The 19,726-nt window shown below is 43.9% G+C and overlaps 1 protein-coding gene across 6 annotated transcripts in view; it reads right to left on the bottom strand.

The window, feature by feature from the left end:
• LOC138250021 (nucleoside hydrolase-like) overlaps positions 1-19,726 on the bottom strand; it is a 283,783-nt gene that overhangs the window by 20,341 nt on the left and 243,716 nt on the right. For all 6 annotated transcript variants that reach the window (XM_069204372.1, XM_069204374.1, XM_069204370.1 and 3 more), the window contains 3 exons: positions 13,793-13,972; positions 8,415-8,526; positions 7,682-7,818 (listed from right to left, as the gene is read on the bottom strand). In XM_069204372.1, the coding sequence (XP_069060473.1) occupies positions 7,682-7,818; positions 8,415-8,526; positions 13,793-13,972 (429 nt within the window). The remainder of the gene's footprint in view (positions 1-7,681; positions 7,819-8,414; positions 8,527-13,792; positions 13,973-19,726) is intronic.

Raw genomic sequence — 19,726 nt, 5'->3', positions numbered from 1 at the left:
GAGGTGGGGATCTGTCATGGACATTGCCCAATGACAGGCTCGCAGGGCTTGAACCCGGTCTTACGCAAAGACATCCTGGATGCACCAGGAGTGTAGATACTCAAAAACCTTCAACAAATAGTTGAAAAATACTAGTCAAAAAGCAACTGAGGGGTATGCTCTTCTTCGGATCAGCGCTGGCTGGCGCAGAAAGAAAAGAACTGATGTCAGCATGCCGGGGTGGTGCCTATGTAGAACCCACGTCATATCCGGCATGGATGACAACCCCGACAACGGCGGATCCAATCGACGCCACCTAACGGCGTGCAGGGGTATTGCTCAAGAAAAATCTCCGGATCCAGACTGACGCCTGAGGAAATTCTAAGGTAAGGAATATGCAACTAGATGTCTCTATCATATACACAGATTTTGGTGTTGAACTCACCAAATTATGCGTGACAAATACCATATACTTTCCCCCCGTTAAATTTCAGCTGGTTTCATGTGTTGAAATTTAACGAAGGTTGAGGTATTTAATTTGTTCAATAATTATTGGATGAGTAGTTAAATGCAACTAAACTCATAGTTCAGTACCCCTGGGCATATAGGGCTATATGCAGAGGTCAGAAAAAACAACACTTGTAATCAGGCGCATACTGTTTGTTTGTGGTCCGAAAACATGTGATACCCAGAGCCAACAACTTAGCTACACTTTGTATTGATTTTTCATTGTGTACCAACCATGCAGCAATTCATGTGGTAAAATCTGATGAATGGAAAATAGGTATGAAGGAAACCTTTGTATTTGTGAAATGTGCACAAGACAAAGAGTTTAGGAATAGTAAGTACTTGTACAACTCTGAATATGGGGGTATCCATATTGTTATGTGATTTCCAGGGTAATTTGCAAAATGTGATCTTTCTTTCATACTGGTTTCCATTTGTAATCAAGTAAAGGAGACAAATTAACTTCATAATAACAGAAGGCTCCAAAACGCAACCTTGAGTCATAAGCATTTCCTGTAAAAAAGAAATGACATGTTTTGGCAATGTGGATAGCAGCTCAGTCTATCGTCCACAACACGAAAACCGAAAAATAAAATGTGGATACTTCAACATTTCCTGTAGAAATAATGCCTGTTTGGCAAACAGGTTAGCTGCAGCATTCGAGCCCAGGTTCAGCTACCACCCAGTGAAGCCTATAAACCCCAGACATTTTTTTAAACTAGACACCCGCAGTATTCTAGGGTGGTGTGCTTTGTGTGGAACCCGCAATGTTTTCTTACCCATAATGACCACCAAACCTTAAACTTTGACTAAAATCTGGCTTTTGCTCATATTTTTGTGGTTGAAACTTCCTGAATCTCCAGGGATCCACAAACTTCGTACTACCAAGTGTTTAAACACTCCGTTTCAATAAAAAACAAAATTACCTCAATTGTTTGGCTTGGCCAAGCGCTCCTAACACAATAACCCTAAAATGCAACAAGGCAACATCAACATTTCTGGTTCAAAATAATGACCTGATTTTGGTGATGGAATAAACCTATCAAACCCAGACATGTCTGAAAACTAGACACCCGGAGACATCATGGGTTGTTTGCCTTGTGTGGATCCTGCAACATTTTCTTATGCACAATCCCCTGAAAACCATAAATTTAAACTAAAATCTTGCATTTTCCTCACGTCTGCGATGGAAAATTCTGGAATCGGCATGGTTCTACAAAATTCCTTACACTCAGCATTATCATACTTCTGATAAAAACAGTACCCCACTTGGGTGACTCGGCCTAGCGCCTACAACACAAAAGTCCCCAAAACGCAACATAGAAAAATCAACATTCCCTATGAAAAACATGACTTATTTTGGCAATGGCAGTAGCTGTTGTATTTCGCCCAGGGTTCAGCCACCACCTAGGGAAACCTACCAAACCCAGACATTTTAAAAAACTAGACACTAAGAGGATTCCATGGTGGTGTGCCCTGCATAGATTTCACAATGATTTCTTACCCACAATGCCCTTCAAACTTTGATTTGAAATTTGCATTTTCTTTGCGTTTCTGTGCCGGAAACTTCTGGAATCTGCGGGGAGCCACACAATTCCTTCCACCCAGTGTTCTCACACTTCCCCAGATAGAAACATTACCCCACTTGTGTGGCTCAGGCTAGCACCTGCAACATAGAAGATCCCAAAACGAAACTTAGAGACATCAACATTTCTTGTAAAAAAAATAAAATGACCTGTTTTGGCAATGATGATATTTGGGCTTGGCCTCAGCTGCCACCCATTTAAACCTGCTAATAGACCTGAAGGCCTTAGGGTGGTCATCCCCCAACCTTTTGCATGCCTCCCTCCATTTGTCTGAGCCTGTTTTTGCTGGTATTAGGACTCTGCTGACTTTACCACTGCTGACCAGTGCTAAAGTGCATACGTTCTCTCCCCTAAACATGGTAACATTGGCTCATACCGAATAGCACATTTAATTTACTTGTGTAAAAACTCACAAATTCATTTTCCTCTACTGTGAGGCCTGCTCCTCTCACAGACTAGCATTAGAATGCCCTCATATCCTTTTGAGTGGTGGATTCTGATCTGAAAGGAGTGGCCCTGTCATGTTTAGTGTTGCCAGAATGGTAACAGAAAACCCTACTTACTGGTGAAGCTGGATTTAATATTACCATGTTAGAAATGCAACAAAGTAGGCATTTATCTGCACTTACTGCCATCTGTGCCTTACAGCCTGTCTCCAATCCACATCTGGCCTGTGCTGGTTGACAGCTCCCCTTGTGCATTCCACCCAGACAGCCATAAACACAGAACACACAGTCACATCAGCATTCATCTGCATACTGAATGGGTCTCCCTGGGCAGGAAGATGGGGGGGCTCTCTCACATTTCAAAGGCAAGGAGTCAGCCCTCACACAAAGGACTGGTACCCCCCCCCCCCCCACAGGGATCCTGGTAAACAGGACTGGGCTGAAAGGGGAACTTGTGCAGTTAAAAAATGCTCTTTTAACTTTTCACCACTTTAAAGGCATTTTTCAGTATATAAACTGGGTCTCTGACCCCACCAATTAAGACACTTCTGGATCTACACCTGCGCTCTGTCAGAGGAACTGCCTGGCTGCTCAAAGGACTCATCTGGACTGCTCTCCTGAGAAGGACTGCTGGCTTGCTTGTTGCCCTGCTGCCCCCTGACTCTGCTGTTAGGACTCTGCCTTCCCCAAAAGTGCCCTCCAAGGTCTTGGATTGAGCTTGCCTTCTGTTTTGAAATCTCAGGGTCAGCAAAGACTTTATCTGCTAGCTTTTACCTAGTTTTCTGACTTCAGCAACGCCAGGAACGACTTCAGTGACGCCGCAGCCTGATCCCGTTCCATAGCCTGCAATGCAAGTCAGACGTTGCGACGCCTACGATGTCACACTCTTGACCGACTGAACTCATCAACCCCGCTGGGTCACAAGGAAACGATGCCTCACCATACCAACTCGACCTGCAACCAGACAGACCGATGCCTTGCCTCCCCTGTCATGCAGTACGGAACCAACGCCCCACCTCTCCTGATGCCGTAAGGGACTGACACCGCACCGGCTCCGTGCGACGTCTTTGTTACTTAGTTTTCAAAGGTACTGTACCTGGGGGTCCCTGTGAGTCCGTGACCAGCGCCTGTAATGTTGGAATATTGGAAACGACTCCGTCAACAATGCCGTGATAGCCCCAGCTGGAGCTATTGAGTTTCTAAGCGCGTTAGTGGGATTTAATCTATACAAATTCATAACTTTACTTGTGTACGTTGGATTTTCATCATTCTGACCTTATTTTATTCAGGTAAATATTATACATTTTTCTGAATCTTTGTGATGTATTTTTGTGGTGTTTTTACTGTGTTTCTGTGTGAGTTATTGCACAAATACTTTACACATTGCCTTTTAAGTTAAGTCTGCCTGCTCTGTGCCAAGCTACCGAAGGGTGAGCACAGGATAACTTGCGTTGTGTTGTGACTTGCCCTGACTAGGATTGTGGTACCTACTTGGACAAAGATGTATACCCCTGCCAACTAGAGACCCGATTTCTAACACCTACCAAAGCCAGATGTTTTGGAAAACTAGGCACCCAGCAGTGTCCTGGTTGTTTGTCTTATGTGAATCCCACAACATTTTCTTAACCAGAATGCCTTGCAAATTTCAAACTCTGACTAAAATCTCACTTTTTCTCAAATTTCTGCAACTCTAAGTTTTGGAAGATGTGGAAATCCACATAATTCCTACCAGTGGGTGTTCACACACTTTCCCAAACACTACCCAACCCTGTTTCAGAAACTAGCGCACACGACACAAAAGGCTGAAAACACAACATGGAGAAACTGACCCCGGTTTGATTTGTTCCTATTGCGAGCTATAGGCCGAACAAACCCTCCCACCCGCAATATTTTTTTATTTTCTTTCTGAACATTTTTTAGCTTCTCTCTAGTGGTAATCCTGACCCCAGGGTTGAGGGTTGATTGGGGATAAGTAACCCTACTGGTCCACCCAGGGAGGGCAGAATGACTGTTGTGTACTAAACATTTTCTTGGTGCCTAGTGAGCCAGAGTGGAGGTAAACACCTTCTGTCTATCAACTGGAGGGGTGAAAAGGTAAGACTGATTTGCTCTGGGGCTGGGGAGCACAGGCCAATGGCCAGAGGGTTCTCCCACTGCAAGTAAATGTCTTCTGCATCTAGTGGAGTGTATCCCTTCTTAGGGATTGCGTGCAAAGCACAATGCCCAAGCAGGAGTCCACTAGGAAGAGAAAGTGCTGGAAAGAGGTCATTGTCCCCTTTCCAAAGTTGCCTCTCCAGGGTTGATCGGTGCTAAGTGGCAGAGTTATGCCTCCCGGCACCAATCAAAAGTGCAAGCAGACCGTGCCTTTAGCATGGTGTGCTTTCGCTTTTGTTTTGCTGTGACCTCGGCTGTGTGCACTGGTGTTAATGCAAAAGGAAAAAAAAAGAACTCTAGGCACAAGTGAAGCTCTATGTGTCTTAACTTTGATTCTGAAAAAGAAAATACTTCTGATTTTTAAACCAGAAGCATTTTCCTTTTAGCATGGTCTGCTTTCACTTTTTTTTGTTGTGACCTCGGCTGTGTGCACTGGTGTTAATGCAGAAGAAAAAAAAATCTAACTCTGGAGCACCAGTGAAGCACTTTCCGTATTAACTTTGATTTTGAAAAAGAAAATGCTTCTGATTTTTAAACCAGAAGCATTTTCCTTTTCAATGCTAAGGACAACTAGTCTTCCTCCGCAATATCTCCATGGTGCGGAGACAATCAATGGGTCATCCTCAGCACTAAAGAGGTTAAAGTATGATCTGTGTAAATATATAAATGCACTATAATACATCTCATGTTATTTTCAATATTTCTCTAGTCATGTGTTATGCATTTTTTCTTTAGCGTTCTTTTTTGCACAAAACGTGAGTTTGTAGAAAAGTAGCATCAAACAAATATGATATGACAGACATACTTGTTTATATCAATATTCAAGGAGTCATTTGTCGCTGGGAATGTGTTGCTATTATTTTTGGCAGCTTTCTTCTCAATGTGGCTTCTGCCTTCACCAGACGGTCCCTGTCAGCTGCTGCAGAAAACAATGCACCTTGTGCACTGGAATGGAAGCGCACTCTTCAAAGGTATAATAATAAGCATTGTAGTCAATGGCTGAATGGTAAGACAGCAATACTCTTGTGGGCTGATCCACGATGATCCACTATGTGAATGACACTGGACTTAAGCAATGGTTAAAACCAGCTTAATCAAAGCAACCACTCGGTTCAAGGGGGCTGAGCCAAAGTCCACTCCCTGAGGATCTGTGAACAAAAGATCTTGATTATACCAGCCCAAACAGAGCTATACATAAGAAACTTACAATACTTGCGTTTTTTGTCAAACTGTCATTCACCACCTATTTGTTACATGCCCACAGATATAAATGGACTACAGTGTTGCATTCTATGTTTACACTTTAAAATGTGAATTCAGGGAACATACCTTGGCTACCAAAGATGGTAGTCGTGCTCTACAAGCTCTTGGTATCACAGAGCCTTTAATCCTTTATAATTCTTATAAGTAATAGGTAACCTATGATGTACTAGGGCAGACATGAGCCCCCAAACTGGACTTTAGGAAGGTGTAACTTTGGGACATTTTTTTGCAGACTAGACGCTTCATATTCTCATGTTGGTGTCTGGGCTTGCAACAGCTCAGGAAGATCACGGACACTGGATCGCTGGATAAGGTGACTTGGAGGGAGTCCCATTATGATGTCTCTTCCCACTTGGAGGGTGTCCTCCTGTGGCCAACTGAAGCGGGCTGGCGGAGCCAGCAGTGCTCCAGCCGCTTGTGCCTGACCAAAAGACTGACTGGGAACTGGTGTCTCGCCAGCCCAGGGCAAGGGCAGGTAGGTTGAGACTCTATTTGGGAGACACGAGTTCCAGTGGTTCTGGTCAATCTGACCCCAGAGGCCTGATCAGCTTGGAGGACATATCCATTTTAGTGCTAGAGGGGGTGGATAGGCCCAACCGGTGATATGCCTGAATGCAGGTGCTTCCTACCTGCTGTACGACCTAACTGAAGGTGTGGCCGTGGGATGCAACTGCTGCCGCCAGTGACACTTGCTTCTTGCAAGGCTCCTCTTCCCGGAATAAAAAGGGGTCAGACTGAGCAGAGATGCACAGGCTTCTTGTGCCCTATCCCGTAGCCCTGTCCAGGAATGAAGCCTGGGCAGGGTAAACATAGACATAAAGGCAAATTCTTGTGAGTCAGCCCTAAACCCTGTGTTGTTGGATGGGGGTTGGAAAGTGCTTAAATTGGTGACAAACCAGCACCAACACACCGGTCTCCACAATTTTTCCACTGAAGACCTGCTTCAATTCACACTTTCCCTAGGAGGCGAGCATTGAAAATCCCTAAGATGTGAGCATGACAGCTCCATTGGGGTCCCTGTTGAGAGTGCTGTGGACTGATTTGTCACAGGCTGGGTAGCTCACTGAAGAAACACAGACAGCCAGGTATAGCTTTCGCACTTGCTCCCCCATCCCTAAGAGGATAATATTAGAGAGGCTGCAGTATTCTTTCTGTAAACCACCCTGTTAAAGACAGTTGAGACAACATCCCTGGGGAGTACAGTGTGTTGGACAATGTGTGTTGGGGAATGAGGAGTTTCCGTTTGCCCCCTTACTTTCCCTTGCTATCACAAACTATTCCCCCCACCTGATCATATCTTCATTTCTCAGTGTAGGGCGTGAACTGGGGTTTGTATGGACTTGGAGTTTTGCCTTTGCAATCTTAAGCTTGACAGTCACTAGGAAAATCCACTGCATGATTTGGGGTTGCTCAGACTGGCAAGCCCCAGGTCGGAACCGGGGGTCTCCTGGGACTTCTGGAATACCAAATGTATACATGCTTGGGCCACCTCTGGTTAACTATAAAATTAAAGTAAGTTGGCTATTTAAAAAAGGAAAATGAACATGCAGGCTGTATCTTTTCTGTTTCATTTACACTTTTTATTTTGTTTTTGAGTCAAGTACTGCTTCTGGTGTTCAAATATTCCCTAGAATGAACCATCATTGCACAATGTGAATTTGCAAATTGGTCAAACATTAGTGCCAAACACACTCAAACTATTTCATTTTGTATTAGCATGCATAAGAGCAAAATGTGAAATCTTACCCAAGGCAATTGGCTGCGACATGTAAACTCCCATGTTGCAATATAAGTAGGGCATGTATACTCATTCAAGACAATATAAGCAGCTTCTGGATCAGATGAAAAATTGAATTCCCCACAAATCGAATCATTTCCTCTGGCTAAAGAAAAAAACATTATCAACTTGATTCCGTCTTTGATGAAGGCAATGCATTACAATAACCACTAGCATCATTCCGAGTATAATCAAGGTATGTAGTAAAAGAAACGCATTTTTAGCTAGTGATGTTCACCTCCCATTTTATTTGGGAATTGATCTAAAAGCTTATGCCATATAACCATTGAAATTGTGCAACCTTAATAACTGCCCAGTCAGCATTGGGGTGGAATTTCATTGTTGCAAGAGACATAATGGTCAAAGTAGGTTCATGAATGATCTATGCCAGATTTACAGGATAACCAGTGACTATGAATTGAGTCCGATTTGGACTCACTATAATTGAACTTATCTTATGTGGATATCCAGAAAATCTGGTGTCGGCCTAACCATCATAAACCTCTGTTGGACACCACTGTTCTAAACACTTACTCTGCAGTCTGCAAGCCCAAATTCATCAGCCCCAGAACACACTGTCACACAAATGTACCTAGTAAATGAGAGGGTGTGAAGCAACTAAATCGAAGATCACATAGATCCTCTTCTTGTATTACTGTAATTTTAAACCACTGTCTACTGAGGAATGAACATATTACTTACATTCCATGTTTCCACCCATGATGAACAAATTCTTCAGTTTCTGCGGAAGTGATGGGTCCATTTTCACTGCCAGCGCTAGATTGGTTAATGGGCCAGTGCCAACCAATGAAATCTGCATTTAGTTAGAACAAAAGTAGAGATGAAAATGCTGTTTCCGTGGTTTCTCGTTATCTAATTAACAAGGTATAGACTGAAAAGAGAGTAACCCTTCAGGACTAAGGGAAGTGTTAATTAACCTGACACAAATGAACTCTCAACCAAAGTGAACAATTATGCTCAATCAATCAGTACTAGTGTGTAATACTGTGTAAAAATGTCTTCATACCACATATAACAAATATACACACTTATTTAAAATGTTATTCAATAATATTCCGAAATACATATCTAGACATGTTACACAACACAAACATAATCGGAATAGTGAAAAAAGACAATCATCAGTCTCTGATGATCATTTCACATTGCCAATATTGACACTGTACAATTATAGCTCAATATTCAGTGCAGGCTAATCGCGGACCAACATAAAATCATTGACACCTTTCTGTGATCTAACAATCACTCCAACTTCTTCAGGATTTACATTTACATAATCTTCAATCAATTAATAAAGGCATATACATTCCAACTGCAACATATACAATGTTTTGTATGGGGCAAAATTGCTCCTTCAGGATCCCAATTGGTCCTTCGTTTGATCACTAAATTCTTCTAAAATGAATCCGGAGGGCATCATATTCTGAGTTGTGTAAGGAAGATTAGTCTCATGGGGTGACAATCCAGGTGTACCACTGTTCACGTATGTAGTCAGAGGAAGTAGATAAATAGGATCTATATTGTCTCAATACCTATTTACAAACAAAGATCAGTTGAAACCAACATCTAAAAATATTTCCAATATATATGCAGTATCTTTCTAAAAGCGTTCACCCACTTTCAAAGTCACTGAAGGAGAAATATTTTACACACTTGCACAGAGTCAGAACCAGGAAAATGGTCTCCAAGAATCTTTGCAAAAAGGTATCTCTCCTCAAACAGCACTTCAGAAACAATACTTGACATTCTTGACAGAGTCAGAATTCAGACTCGCACTACGCCCCCTCACTCAGCACAGGAATCCTTGGCACAGGTGTTGGAAAAGGCCATCTTTAGTGTTGTATTGCCCAGATTTTTCCCTGAACTGTTTTATTGGCTTTAGGACTTTGCACACTTTACACCTGCTAACCAGTGGAAAAGGGCTGTGCACTCCCTTAAGACACACTGAAGGTAGCATAAACCGAGTTGGCACATTTAATTTACTTATAAGTCCCTACCATATGGTACTACATGTACCATGGGCCTGTAAATTAAATGCTACTAGTAGACTGGAGCACTCATTGTACTGCCCACTACAGTAGCACTGTAAAGCGTGTCCTCAGGGCTGCCTCTGCAGCCCGGTAGTGCAGTTTTTAAGTTGCCAAATCTACCTGTTAAATCATCCTTTTGACAGGCTTAACCCTTCCTTTTAGATATTTATATGTCGTACATATGGTAGGCCATATTGCCCATTAGGGCAAGGTGAATGGTATTTAAAAGTAGAACATGTAGAAATTGATGTTATACATGTCTTGATAGAGAAAAGGCCCCAAAAACCCTTTTCACTGTGGCAAGGTTAGCTGCCCCATAGGAAAACACTGGATTAAATTATAATGCCTTATAATGAAAGTTTGGCTTCGAAGCAGCAAAAAATTTAATTCAAGGACTCATTTTAATAGTTATTCAAAATGTAATTCATTGGTGAAATCAAATCTGTTTAACTATGTTGGGAAAGGTACTATTCTTCCCTACCTAAATCTCTGGAGGCCTTTCTACAAGTAATCAATGTCAACTGACTGCTGAAGGCTCCTTTGTGGTGAGATGTGGATTGCTCCCAAACAAGGGACAAAGGGCGCAGGTGTGGGGAGGTGTTGGTCCTTTCTTTGATACGATGGCCTAGGGACTGAGCACAAGAACTAGTTACACTTCAAAGAGGCCCATCCTGTCACTAGCAGACACACCTGACACGAGGCCTGCACCTTCTTTTGTCCCTCTTGCCAGCTTGGCTCCAAACCCAATGGGAGGGGGAGCTGCCCCAGAAGTCGGATGAAGTGATCACAAGGGAGGATTTACCCATTATCATAGCCACATCTCTGGGTGTGCCCAGGAGCTCTGATTAAGGGAAGGAAGGTCCTGCCATTTTAGATACAGTGGACAAAGGGCTTGCGTGTGGGGAGGTGTTTACATTTCAAAGCAGCCTACCCTGTCACAAGCCCCATTATCATAGCCACACATCTGGATGTGCCCAGGAGAGCTCTGACCAGGAGAAAAAAGGTCCTGCCGTTTTGGCTTTAGGTTGAGAGGGGCACTGTAGAATATGTTACAGTAAAATACACAGGAAGCACTGTAACAATGGGTAGGATCACCTCTGGGAATTAATACTTCATTGGCTAGGGTGTAGCCAGTGGTTGCCTACACCCACAGGCTGCCGCTGGACATAAATATGGCTTCCCCTCTACTCTCAACAGAACACTCCTGAATCTGAGAGGAATCAGAAGAAGGACTGCTGTTTGCAGACCCTGAAGGAAGGCTGGACCTTCTTGCCTTGAACCCAGGACCCCAGGCTGACCTCCTGTTTGAGGTACAGGCTTACAACAAGGTTTTACTGGCCTTTTTCTGCTCTTCAGCTGACCAGTGCCAAATTGGACCTGACCTGGTACACTCTGCTGACCTTATTGGGGACAGTACTTGGGTTAAGCATGACACCAAGTAATGTCCCCAATGTAATGTCCTGGTCTCTTGGCTGTGATCAGAGTTTAGTCCTCCATATCTAAGAGCTAAACTGTGCTCGATGCAAACAATCTGTGTCAACAGCCTCACCAGATTCAATGCCAAGCAGCATTCGGTCGACGGCTTCATACAACTCGAGACAAGGCCGCATCCAAGCAATGCCGGCAACCTTTGTCGATGGCATCCCTGGGCCAGATGTAAATTAGCCTTTGAGAACGTGTTCAGTGGCTCCCTGTCACTGTTGAGCCCTTCTTTGGATCCAGTTGGCTGCCTGGTCCTGCTGAAAATTTTATAACTCCATAAAAGCTTCTGACTGAGAAGGTAACTTTGTAACTGGGAGGAAGCTGATCCTTGTATCTAACCCATGCTCCATTGCAGTCAGCCTTAAATCTTACCCTTGTCCCGGTCCAGCATGACCAGTTGCCCATGGTTGGTGCTTAGTGCCTTTTGGTGTTATTTTTACATACAAACGTTAAAAATTTATAACTCCGGTTTTGGTGCTATTATATTTATTAAAAACATTCACTATTTTTATAAATTGGTTCGAGATTTTTCATGTGCTGTGTGTTTACTTTAATACTGTTTGAGTACTTCATAAATATTTTTCACATTGCCTCTAAGGTAAACCTGGCTGCTCTGTGCTGTAGCTCCCAGGGGGTTGAGCACAGGTTTATTTAGTGACTTTATTGAGTCACCCTAACAAGGTCTGTGATACTTATTTGCGGTGAGTTCTCACCACCCTCAACTAATACTCCAGTACGAATGCATGACTGGCATAGGAATGCTACCCTGAGTGATTGCCTGTGGCAATTGTATTCATGGTTGTTGGTCATCAAACACCAATGCTAGTCCTTAAAACATTTCATAGTCCCAGGAAAGATGGATTTAATGGGACCTCAGCTCAGCAGCTCCCCACATCCTCCACAGCTTTGCTGTTGCTTGAAGAAGCCTTAAACCCGCATTGTGTCTTTAAAACAAATTAAAAGATGGTGTATAGAAGGGGAGAAGATTGGAAAAAGGATCAAACAAAATAGTGCGAGCAAAGAGCAAAGTAGTAAGGAAACAAGATAGGATTTGAGACAAGATTCCCTAATATGGTGTGGGAATGAGAAAATAATAAGTGGCAGGCTCCCATTATATAAAGGCAAAACTAACCACTAAATGACTCAATTTATCAAAACATTTACAACTGATACTACATCCATTCAACATTTCTCAAAGAAGCAGAGAGCAAGGGACCATTCAATTCTGTGTGGGGCCCATCCCTCACTACAGATACCCATAACTATCCTTATTTGCTAATGTCCTAGTTATGTACACTGTTGCGATCCAAATCAGCATCACAGAGGGTCACCCATCACCAAGATTTGTTGTATTTCAATGTTCTGCAGTGCATGTTGAGCAGTTGTGGGCCGCTGTACAATTGCATGGCCTCAAGGGCAGACATATCTCCAAATGCTCTTCATCTCGTTTCATCGTTTCACTTGGGACAGTCACCTGAGGCCTGGCCACAGACCTCTTTGGCTATAGTCATCTAGCTGAACCATGTGAATGTTTATTGCTGAAGTGTTCTCACTCATATCACTCCTTCGCAGAGTATTCTGTAACCTCACAACCATCCAACTATGGAGTCCCACAGCCCTCTTCCCATTTACTCACAATTGATAATTTTGTAGCAGGTCAGTCCCTACAGAGTGCTATAGATTGCTGACCTGAGGCATCCACCCAACCAGCATCAGTTGTCTTAATTTGTTAGTCAATGTAGAGTTTAGTGGTCTACCTGGCAACATCTTGTGTGATCTAGGAAGCCTTTACCAATCTAGCATACTTCAATAATTGCCCACCTTTAACTCAAAATTTTGTCTTAGCCCGGTTAAAAAAAAACTTGTCCTCATCATAAAGGTCTCCAATGTCTTGCAGCCTTAATATCTCTATTTAGTCAAAATTGGTTCTTCAATCAATTTCTTAAAACACGGGAAACTTCAGATTAGCAATCTCACACAGATGGGAGTCCTTTTTATTACCCTCTTGACTACCCACTCCCACATCCATGATAAATGTAACGTTAAGTAGGGTACAACACAGGGCCCATCTTCATTAGCATAACTACCCACAAGAAGAAATGTTTATGGTTGGGAGCATCTTTCAACTATTTAACTATAGGTTGCATATGCGAGGCCAGGAAACAACACTGAAGAAGGGAGATATTGTTAAAGCTGTTCTCTGCAATGTGCTACTATGCATGTGCACCAATTGGCATTAGAATGGCCATGTTTTAACTTTCAAGAACAGAAGGCTGATTACAATGGACAAATGTAAAGCTGTGCATAGTAGTTCTGGGTTATCATTATGATGATGAAAACTGTATTTCCTAGGGATCCATGAAATAGTTTCCATATTTAATAGGAACCCCTGAAATATTTTCCCTATTTTGCACGTCCCTGTGTAATATGTTTTATACCACTGCATTTAGCACCAAAACATAGAATAAAATGCATTTGCATATACAAGATTGAATCACAAAATGCATCCAAAATATTTAAAGATGTACAAGGTTTCTCCTTACTCACCTGACCAACACGTCCATTGACTATTCTCAGCATGGCATCTACAGCATGTTCTCTCTGCAAGTGCTCCAGGCCTGGTGCATTGGGATCAGGACTATCACCCAAACCATCTTTTCCATGGTAACAAGCTCCCTCTACAGGGCTCCCGAGTAAGGAAGCTTGAGCTCCTGAATAAACAGGAATCTAAAAAACATATTAACCAAAATATTATAAAATTGCTAAGGTGTAATGAAGGTAAGAATACATAGTCTAGTGGTGGAAAAAGGCATAAAGTGAAAATAAATGATAAAGAAATACGATGATGACAAATGTAGAATGAAGAAAAGTTAAACTAAACAATTATTGGATAATAACAAAGAAAAAACCAGATCCCTTCAACGGAGGCACGAGCAGGCATGGAAGGTATCTTGGAATGTTTTGTCTTACTACATAAGGGAAAAAAAAACATTCCAAGACAGTCACCATGTGTGCATATGCATCTGTGGTAGCCATCTTGGCATGGTTTTTATTACGCTTTAAGAAAAACCATTCTAACATGGTCATGTGCAGTAGTCCTCTTGAATTTCTTTCCCCTACTTTTGTCTAATTTACTATCACCAAATGGTGTAATGCCATTTTAGAAACGTAATTCAAGAAACAAATTATGTGCAGGATGCTGTACAAAGAAGGACAAGCAAGTGGCCTGGTGGCAGTTAGCAGCTGCCAGGCCCTAGCAAAAATAATTGAAATGTTATTTTAAAAACAAATGCAGAGTCCTAAAATGATGGTGTACGAGGAGCAAGTAGGAAAAAGCAGAAGCAGTGTGCATGTGCAGAGTGTGGGAGACTGGCCTGGTGTGTGGTGGACACCTACGGTGTTGTCACCCTATACCAGATCCAGGTATCCCCTATTAGTGAAGTGTAGACAGTGTCCAGGAAGCCAGAGCTCTGTAGGGGTAGCTGTAGATGAGCAGCCAAAACGTATCTAGGAGACATACCAATCATGCAAAACCACTATAGTCACACAGCACTATCACACTGTTACAAAAATAAAAAGGTACTTTATTATAGTAACACAACTCTAGAATACATATAAGGCAGTTCCCCACAACTGGAGGTAAGTGCACACTAACTATATACACAATAGTAATCAGCAAACAGCATAAAAAGCAACAAGCAATGGCAATACTTAAAAGAGAAAGAGCCCTAGGGGAGGGACAAACCTTATACTAAGAAAGTGGAATGCGAGAGACAGTAGTCTACCCAAGGATGTGGAGTCGTTAGAGGGGAGCTGGAGGAACTAGGAACCCCAAGAGGTGAGTACTAGAGTGACCCCCAGCGACCAGGAGAGCAGAGAGAAGTACCTGTTTTTTCCAAAACTAACAGGAGGACTTAGGAAAAGGATTGTGCAAGACCCAGACTAGACGGGAAGAACCCAGAGGTGTATTCTGGCAGAAGAGGCCCTGCAAAGAAAGGGGACCAAGTCTAGTTCATGAAGGAGTGACCGGTCATGGCAGGAGCGACTACCCACCCTTCTGTGGATACAGGACCAGATCGACGGGGGAAGAAGACCAGCTGTGCAGCACAGGAGATGAAGAGGAGTTCCTGAAGAGATGCAGATGGTGTCCTACCTCAGCTGTCGGGTTGCAGTGGGTCAGCGATGCTGGAGAACCACCAACAAGCCTTGGCAAATACAAAAGAAGAAAAAGACAAATTGCATGGCTGAAGAGGACCAGCAAGGTCCAAGGGACTCGACCCTTGGAGGGGAGTCTGGGGTAACCCTCAACTATCGTTAGAATCCCCAAAAGCAGTTGCAGCAGACACAGCAAGTAGCAGTGAGGTCAAGTCAGCACACCTGAAAAGGAGTTCCATGTTGATGGAGCAGCAGAGAGGAGACTGTGCTTGGCAGGAAGAAGTGCTGGGGGTGGGGCAATGTAGGAGGCTGGCCTGGCTTATAGTGGGTTCCTTGTGGTACTTACACCTTGTGCCAGGTCCAGTTATCCCTTATTAGTAGAATAGAGGTGTTGCTAGCAGCTTATGCTGTTAGAGGTAGCTATGGCAAAGCAGTTTAGGCTGAACTAGGAGACATGCAAAGCTCCTACTCTACCACTTATATCATATAGCACAATATCATAAGAAAACACAATACTCTGAGTTACTAAAAATAAAGGTACTTTATTTTTATGACAATATGCCAAAAGTATCTCAGTGAGTACCCTCAGTTAGAAGGTAAGTAATATACACAAGTCATTTGTACACAAACCCAAAACAGGTAAGTAATAGTAAGAAAAGTAATGCAAACAGTGTAGAATTACAATAGGATGCAATAGGTGAACATAGGTCTAGGGGCAACACAAACCATATACTTCAAAAGTGGAATGCAAATCACAAATGGACCCCAGACCTATAGGAGCTTGTAGAGGGTCGCTGGGACTGTAAGAAAACAGTCAGGGTGTCCAAGATACCCAACCCCAAGACCCTGAAAAGTAGGAGTAAAGTACCCCTACTACCCGCATAGGACCCAATAGTGGTGATAGGGGGATTCTGCAAGAACCACAAACACCAGCAAAGCACTGAAGACAGATTCCTGGACCTGAGGACCTGCAAGACAAGGGGACAAAGTCCAAGAGTCGCGATAGTGTCCGGGGGGGCAGGAGCCCAGGAAAGACCGGATGAAGGTGCAAGAAGGCTGCCTCCGGATGGAAGAAGCCTAGGATTCTGCAACAAAGAAGAGAGCTAGGAACTTCTCCTTTGGATGGAAGATGTCCCACGGCGTGCTGGAGGCTGCAGAGGTGTTTCCACACAGAAATACCACAAACAAGCCTTGCTAGCTGCAAGAGTCGCAGTAGAGGTTTTTGGGTGCTGTTGGGGACCAGGAAGGACCAGGATGTCTCCCATTGGAGGAGGAGACAGAGGGGCCGCTCGGCGACTCAGAGAGCCCCCACAGAAGCAGACAGCACCCGCAGAAGTACCGCAGCAGGCACTTAGAAGATTTGTGAACCAGAGATGACTCAGAGTCACAAAGGAGGGTCCCACAACGTCGGAGTCCAACTCAGAGGTTTGAGCACTGCAGGACGGAGTGCTGGGGACCCAGGCTAGGCTGTGCACAAAGGAATCCTTGGAGAAGTGCACAGAAGCCGGAGCAGCAGTAAATCATGCAGTACACAGGTTTGCAGTCTAGCGTGGGGAGGCAAGGACTTACCTCCACCAAACTTGGACTGAAGGATCACTGGACTGTGGGGGTCACTTGGATATAGCTCCTGTGTTCCAGGGACCATGCTCATCAGGATGAGAGGGGACCCAGAGGACCGGCGATGCAGTCTTTTGGTGCCTGCGTTAGTTAGCAGAGGGAAGATTCCGTCGACCCACTGGAGATTTCTTCTTGGCTTCCAGTGCAGGGTGAAGGCAGACAGCCCCCAGAGCATGCACCACCAGGAAGCAGTTGAGAAAGCCGGCAGGATGAGGCGCTACAATGTTGCTGGTAGTTGTCTTGCTACTTTGTTGCGGTTTTGCAGGCGTCCTGAGCAGTCGGCGGTCGATCCTTTGGTAGAAGGTGAAGAGGGAGATGCAGAGGAACTCTGGTGAGCTCTTGCATTCGTTATCTGTCGAATTCCCCAAAGCAGAGACCCTAAATAGCCAGAAAAGGAGGTTTGGCTACCTAGTAAGGAGGATTGGCTACCAAGAGAGGTAAGAGCCTATCAGAAGGAGCCTCTGACGTCACCTGCTGGCACTGGCAACTCAGAGCAGTCCAGTGTGCCCCCAACAACTCTGTTTCCAAGATGGCAGAGGTCTGGGACACACTGGAGGAGCTCTGGGCACATCCCCTGGGAGGTACTGGTCAGGGGAGTGGTCACTCCCCTTTCCTTTGTCCAGTTTCGCGCCCGAGCAGGGCTGGGGGATCCCTGAACCAGTGTAGACTGGCTTATGCAGAGATGGGCACCATTTGTGCCCATCAAAGCATTTCCAGAGGCTGAGGGACGCTACTCCTTCCCAGCCATTCACACCTATTTCCAAAGGGAGAGGGTGTAGCACCCTTTCTCAGAGGAAATCCTTTGTTCTGCCTTCCGGGGCTGGGGCTGGGGCTGGGGCCATGTCCGGAGTTACCATTGCGACGCTATACATAGGTAGTGACCTATGTATAGTGCATGCATGTAATGGGGTCCCCGCACTCACAAAGTTCGGGGAATTTACCCTGAACGATGTGGGGGCACCTTGGCTAGTGCCAAGGTGCCCACACACTAAGTAACTTGGCACCCAACCTTCACCAAGTGAGGGTTAGACATATAGGTGACTTATAAGTTACTTATGTGCAGTGAAAAATGGCTGTGAAATAACGTGGATGTTATTTCACTCAGGCTGCAGTGGCAGGCATGTGTAAGAATTGTCTGAGCTCCCTATGGGTAGCAAAAGAAATGCTGCAGTCCATAGGGATCTCCTGGAACCCCAATACCCTGGGTACCTAAGTACCATATACATGGGAATTATATGGGTGTTCCAGTGTGCCAATCAGAATTGGTAAAATTAGTCACTAGCCTGCAGTGACAATTTTAAAAGCAGAGAGAGCATAAACACAGAGCCTCAGTGATACAGTTAGGCACCACACAGGGAACACATAGCTTTATGAGCACTGGGGTCCTGACTAGCAGGATCCCAGTGACACATAGGCAAAAACAAACATACATACAGTAAAAATGGGGGTAACATGCCAGGCAAGATGGTACTTTCCTACACTGGGCCCTCGCAAAATATAACAAATAAAAAAGATGGGCAAAGGAGAACAGGGAAGAAAATGAGGAAAGGGATGCAAGCCCACAGAGTGCGAGAGAAAAAACAGCTACATTAGGTCAGGATAACTCATCCAACCACAAAACATGTAAAGAAAAATTTGTTGATGGGTGGGATTAACAAACTAATCGGAAAGAAAGCCATTAAATAAGGACCAGGGAACTGATCTAGACAAGAAAGCCACACAATCATGACTAAGGGACTGAGTCAAAATGTAAAGTATTGTTCAGTAGTTCTTCGACAATGAACAGCACGCGCTATCTGTTGGAGAGACCTAAAAGGGCTAACGATTAAGATTAGAGTTTTTTCTTTTCTAAACATTTTATTGTCTTTTCAAAGAGTTTTAACATACCAATTAACTTTTTGCGTATTTTTCAAAGGCATTTTGCAATTTTTCCCTGTACAAAGGATACTAATATATCCACACAAGCAACGTAACAATTGGCACACTAAAAACAAATACCGAAGTTCTGAGCTCTCATTATGCACAGGAGAAATAGATAACATTACCATGAGCTGACGTGGTCATCACTCGTCTTTGCATTGTAAATTACACATGCATATTACTGATCAATTGTTCCTTTTTGTCTGAGGGTCTGCACGGGTGGGGGGGCAAAGAAGGAGGGGCAGAGAAACCACAAAGGGGGGGGGGGCTGTGGGAAAAGGGAGGGAAGACACTATTGACTACTTGCAGTAGTACTAACATAGCATTCAACAGCAACTGTTAAATAACAAGGGGCTTCTTGTTCACTTCAATGTTTACTTTCCGAGGTTATCTATTCAAGGTTGATGGGTGTCATCTTTTGGAATGCGCGATAGAAACATATCCCAGTTTGTAATACGTGTGACAGAACATCCTCTCCTTCCCAAAAACTGTCAACACCCTAGCCTCAGTTTCAGTTCACCACCTCTTTTCTCCACCTATGCCAAGCTGTAGAGTCCTTACTTGTCCAATGCACTGCAATTTGGCTTTTGGCCAACAATAAAGTGAGGTCCACGAACCTAGCTGCCTCGCTGATTTTCTTAGATTGTGACATCACTGTGAGTAGACAGATCTTAGGACTATTTGTTATATTCAAGTCAGCAATGTGACCTGCCTGCTGCAAAATTTCAGACCAGAAATGAACTAAGCTCTGGCATGTCCAAGATCTATTCCTTACACCTGCATTATAAG

The sequence above is a fragment of the Pleurodeles waltl genome, chromosome 8 (assembly GCF_031143425.1).
Source record: "Pleurodeles waltl isolate 20211129_DDA chromosome 8, aPleWal1.hap1.20221129, whole genome shotgun sequence".
Lineage (NCBI taxonomy): Eukaryota > Metazoa > Chordata > Amphibia > Caudata > Salamandridae > Pleurodeles > Pleurodeles waltl.
Note: the sequence above shows the minus strand (reverse complement) of the source record. Positions and strands in the feature narration are given on the sequence as shown.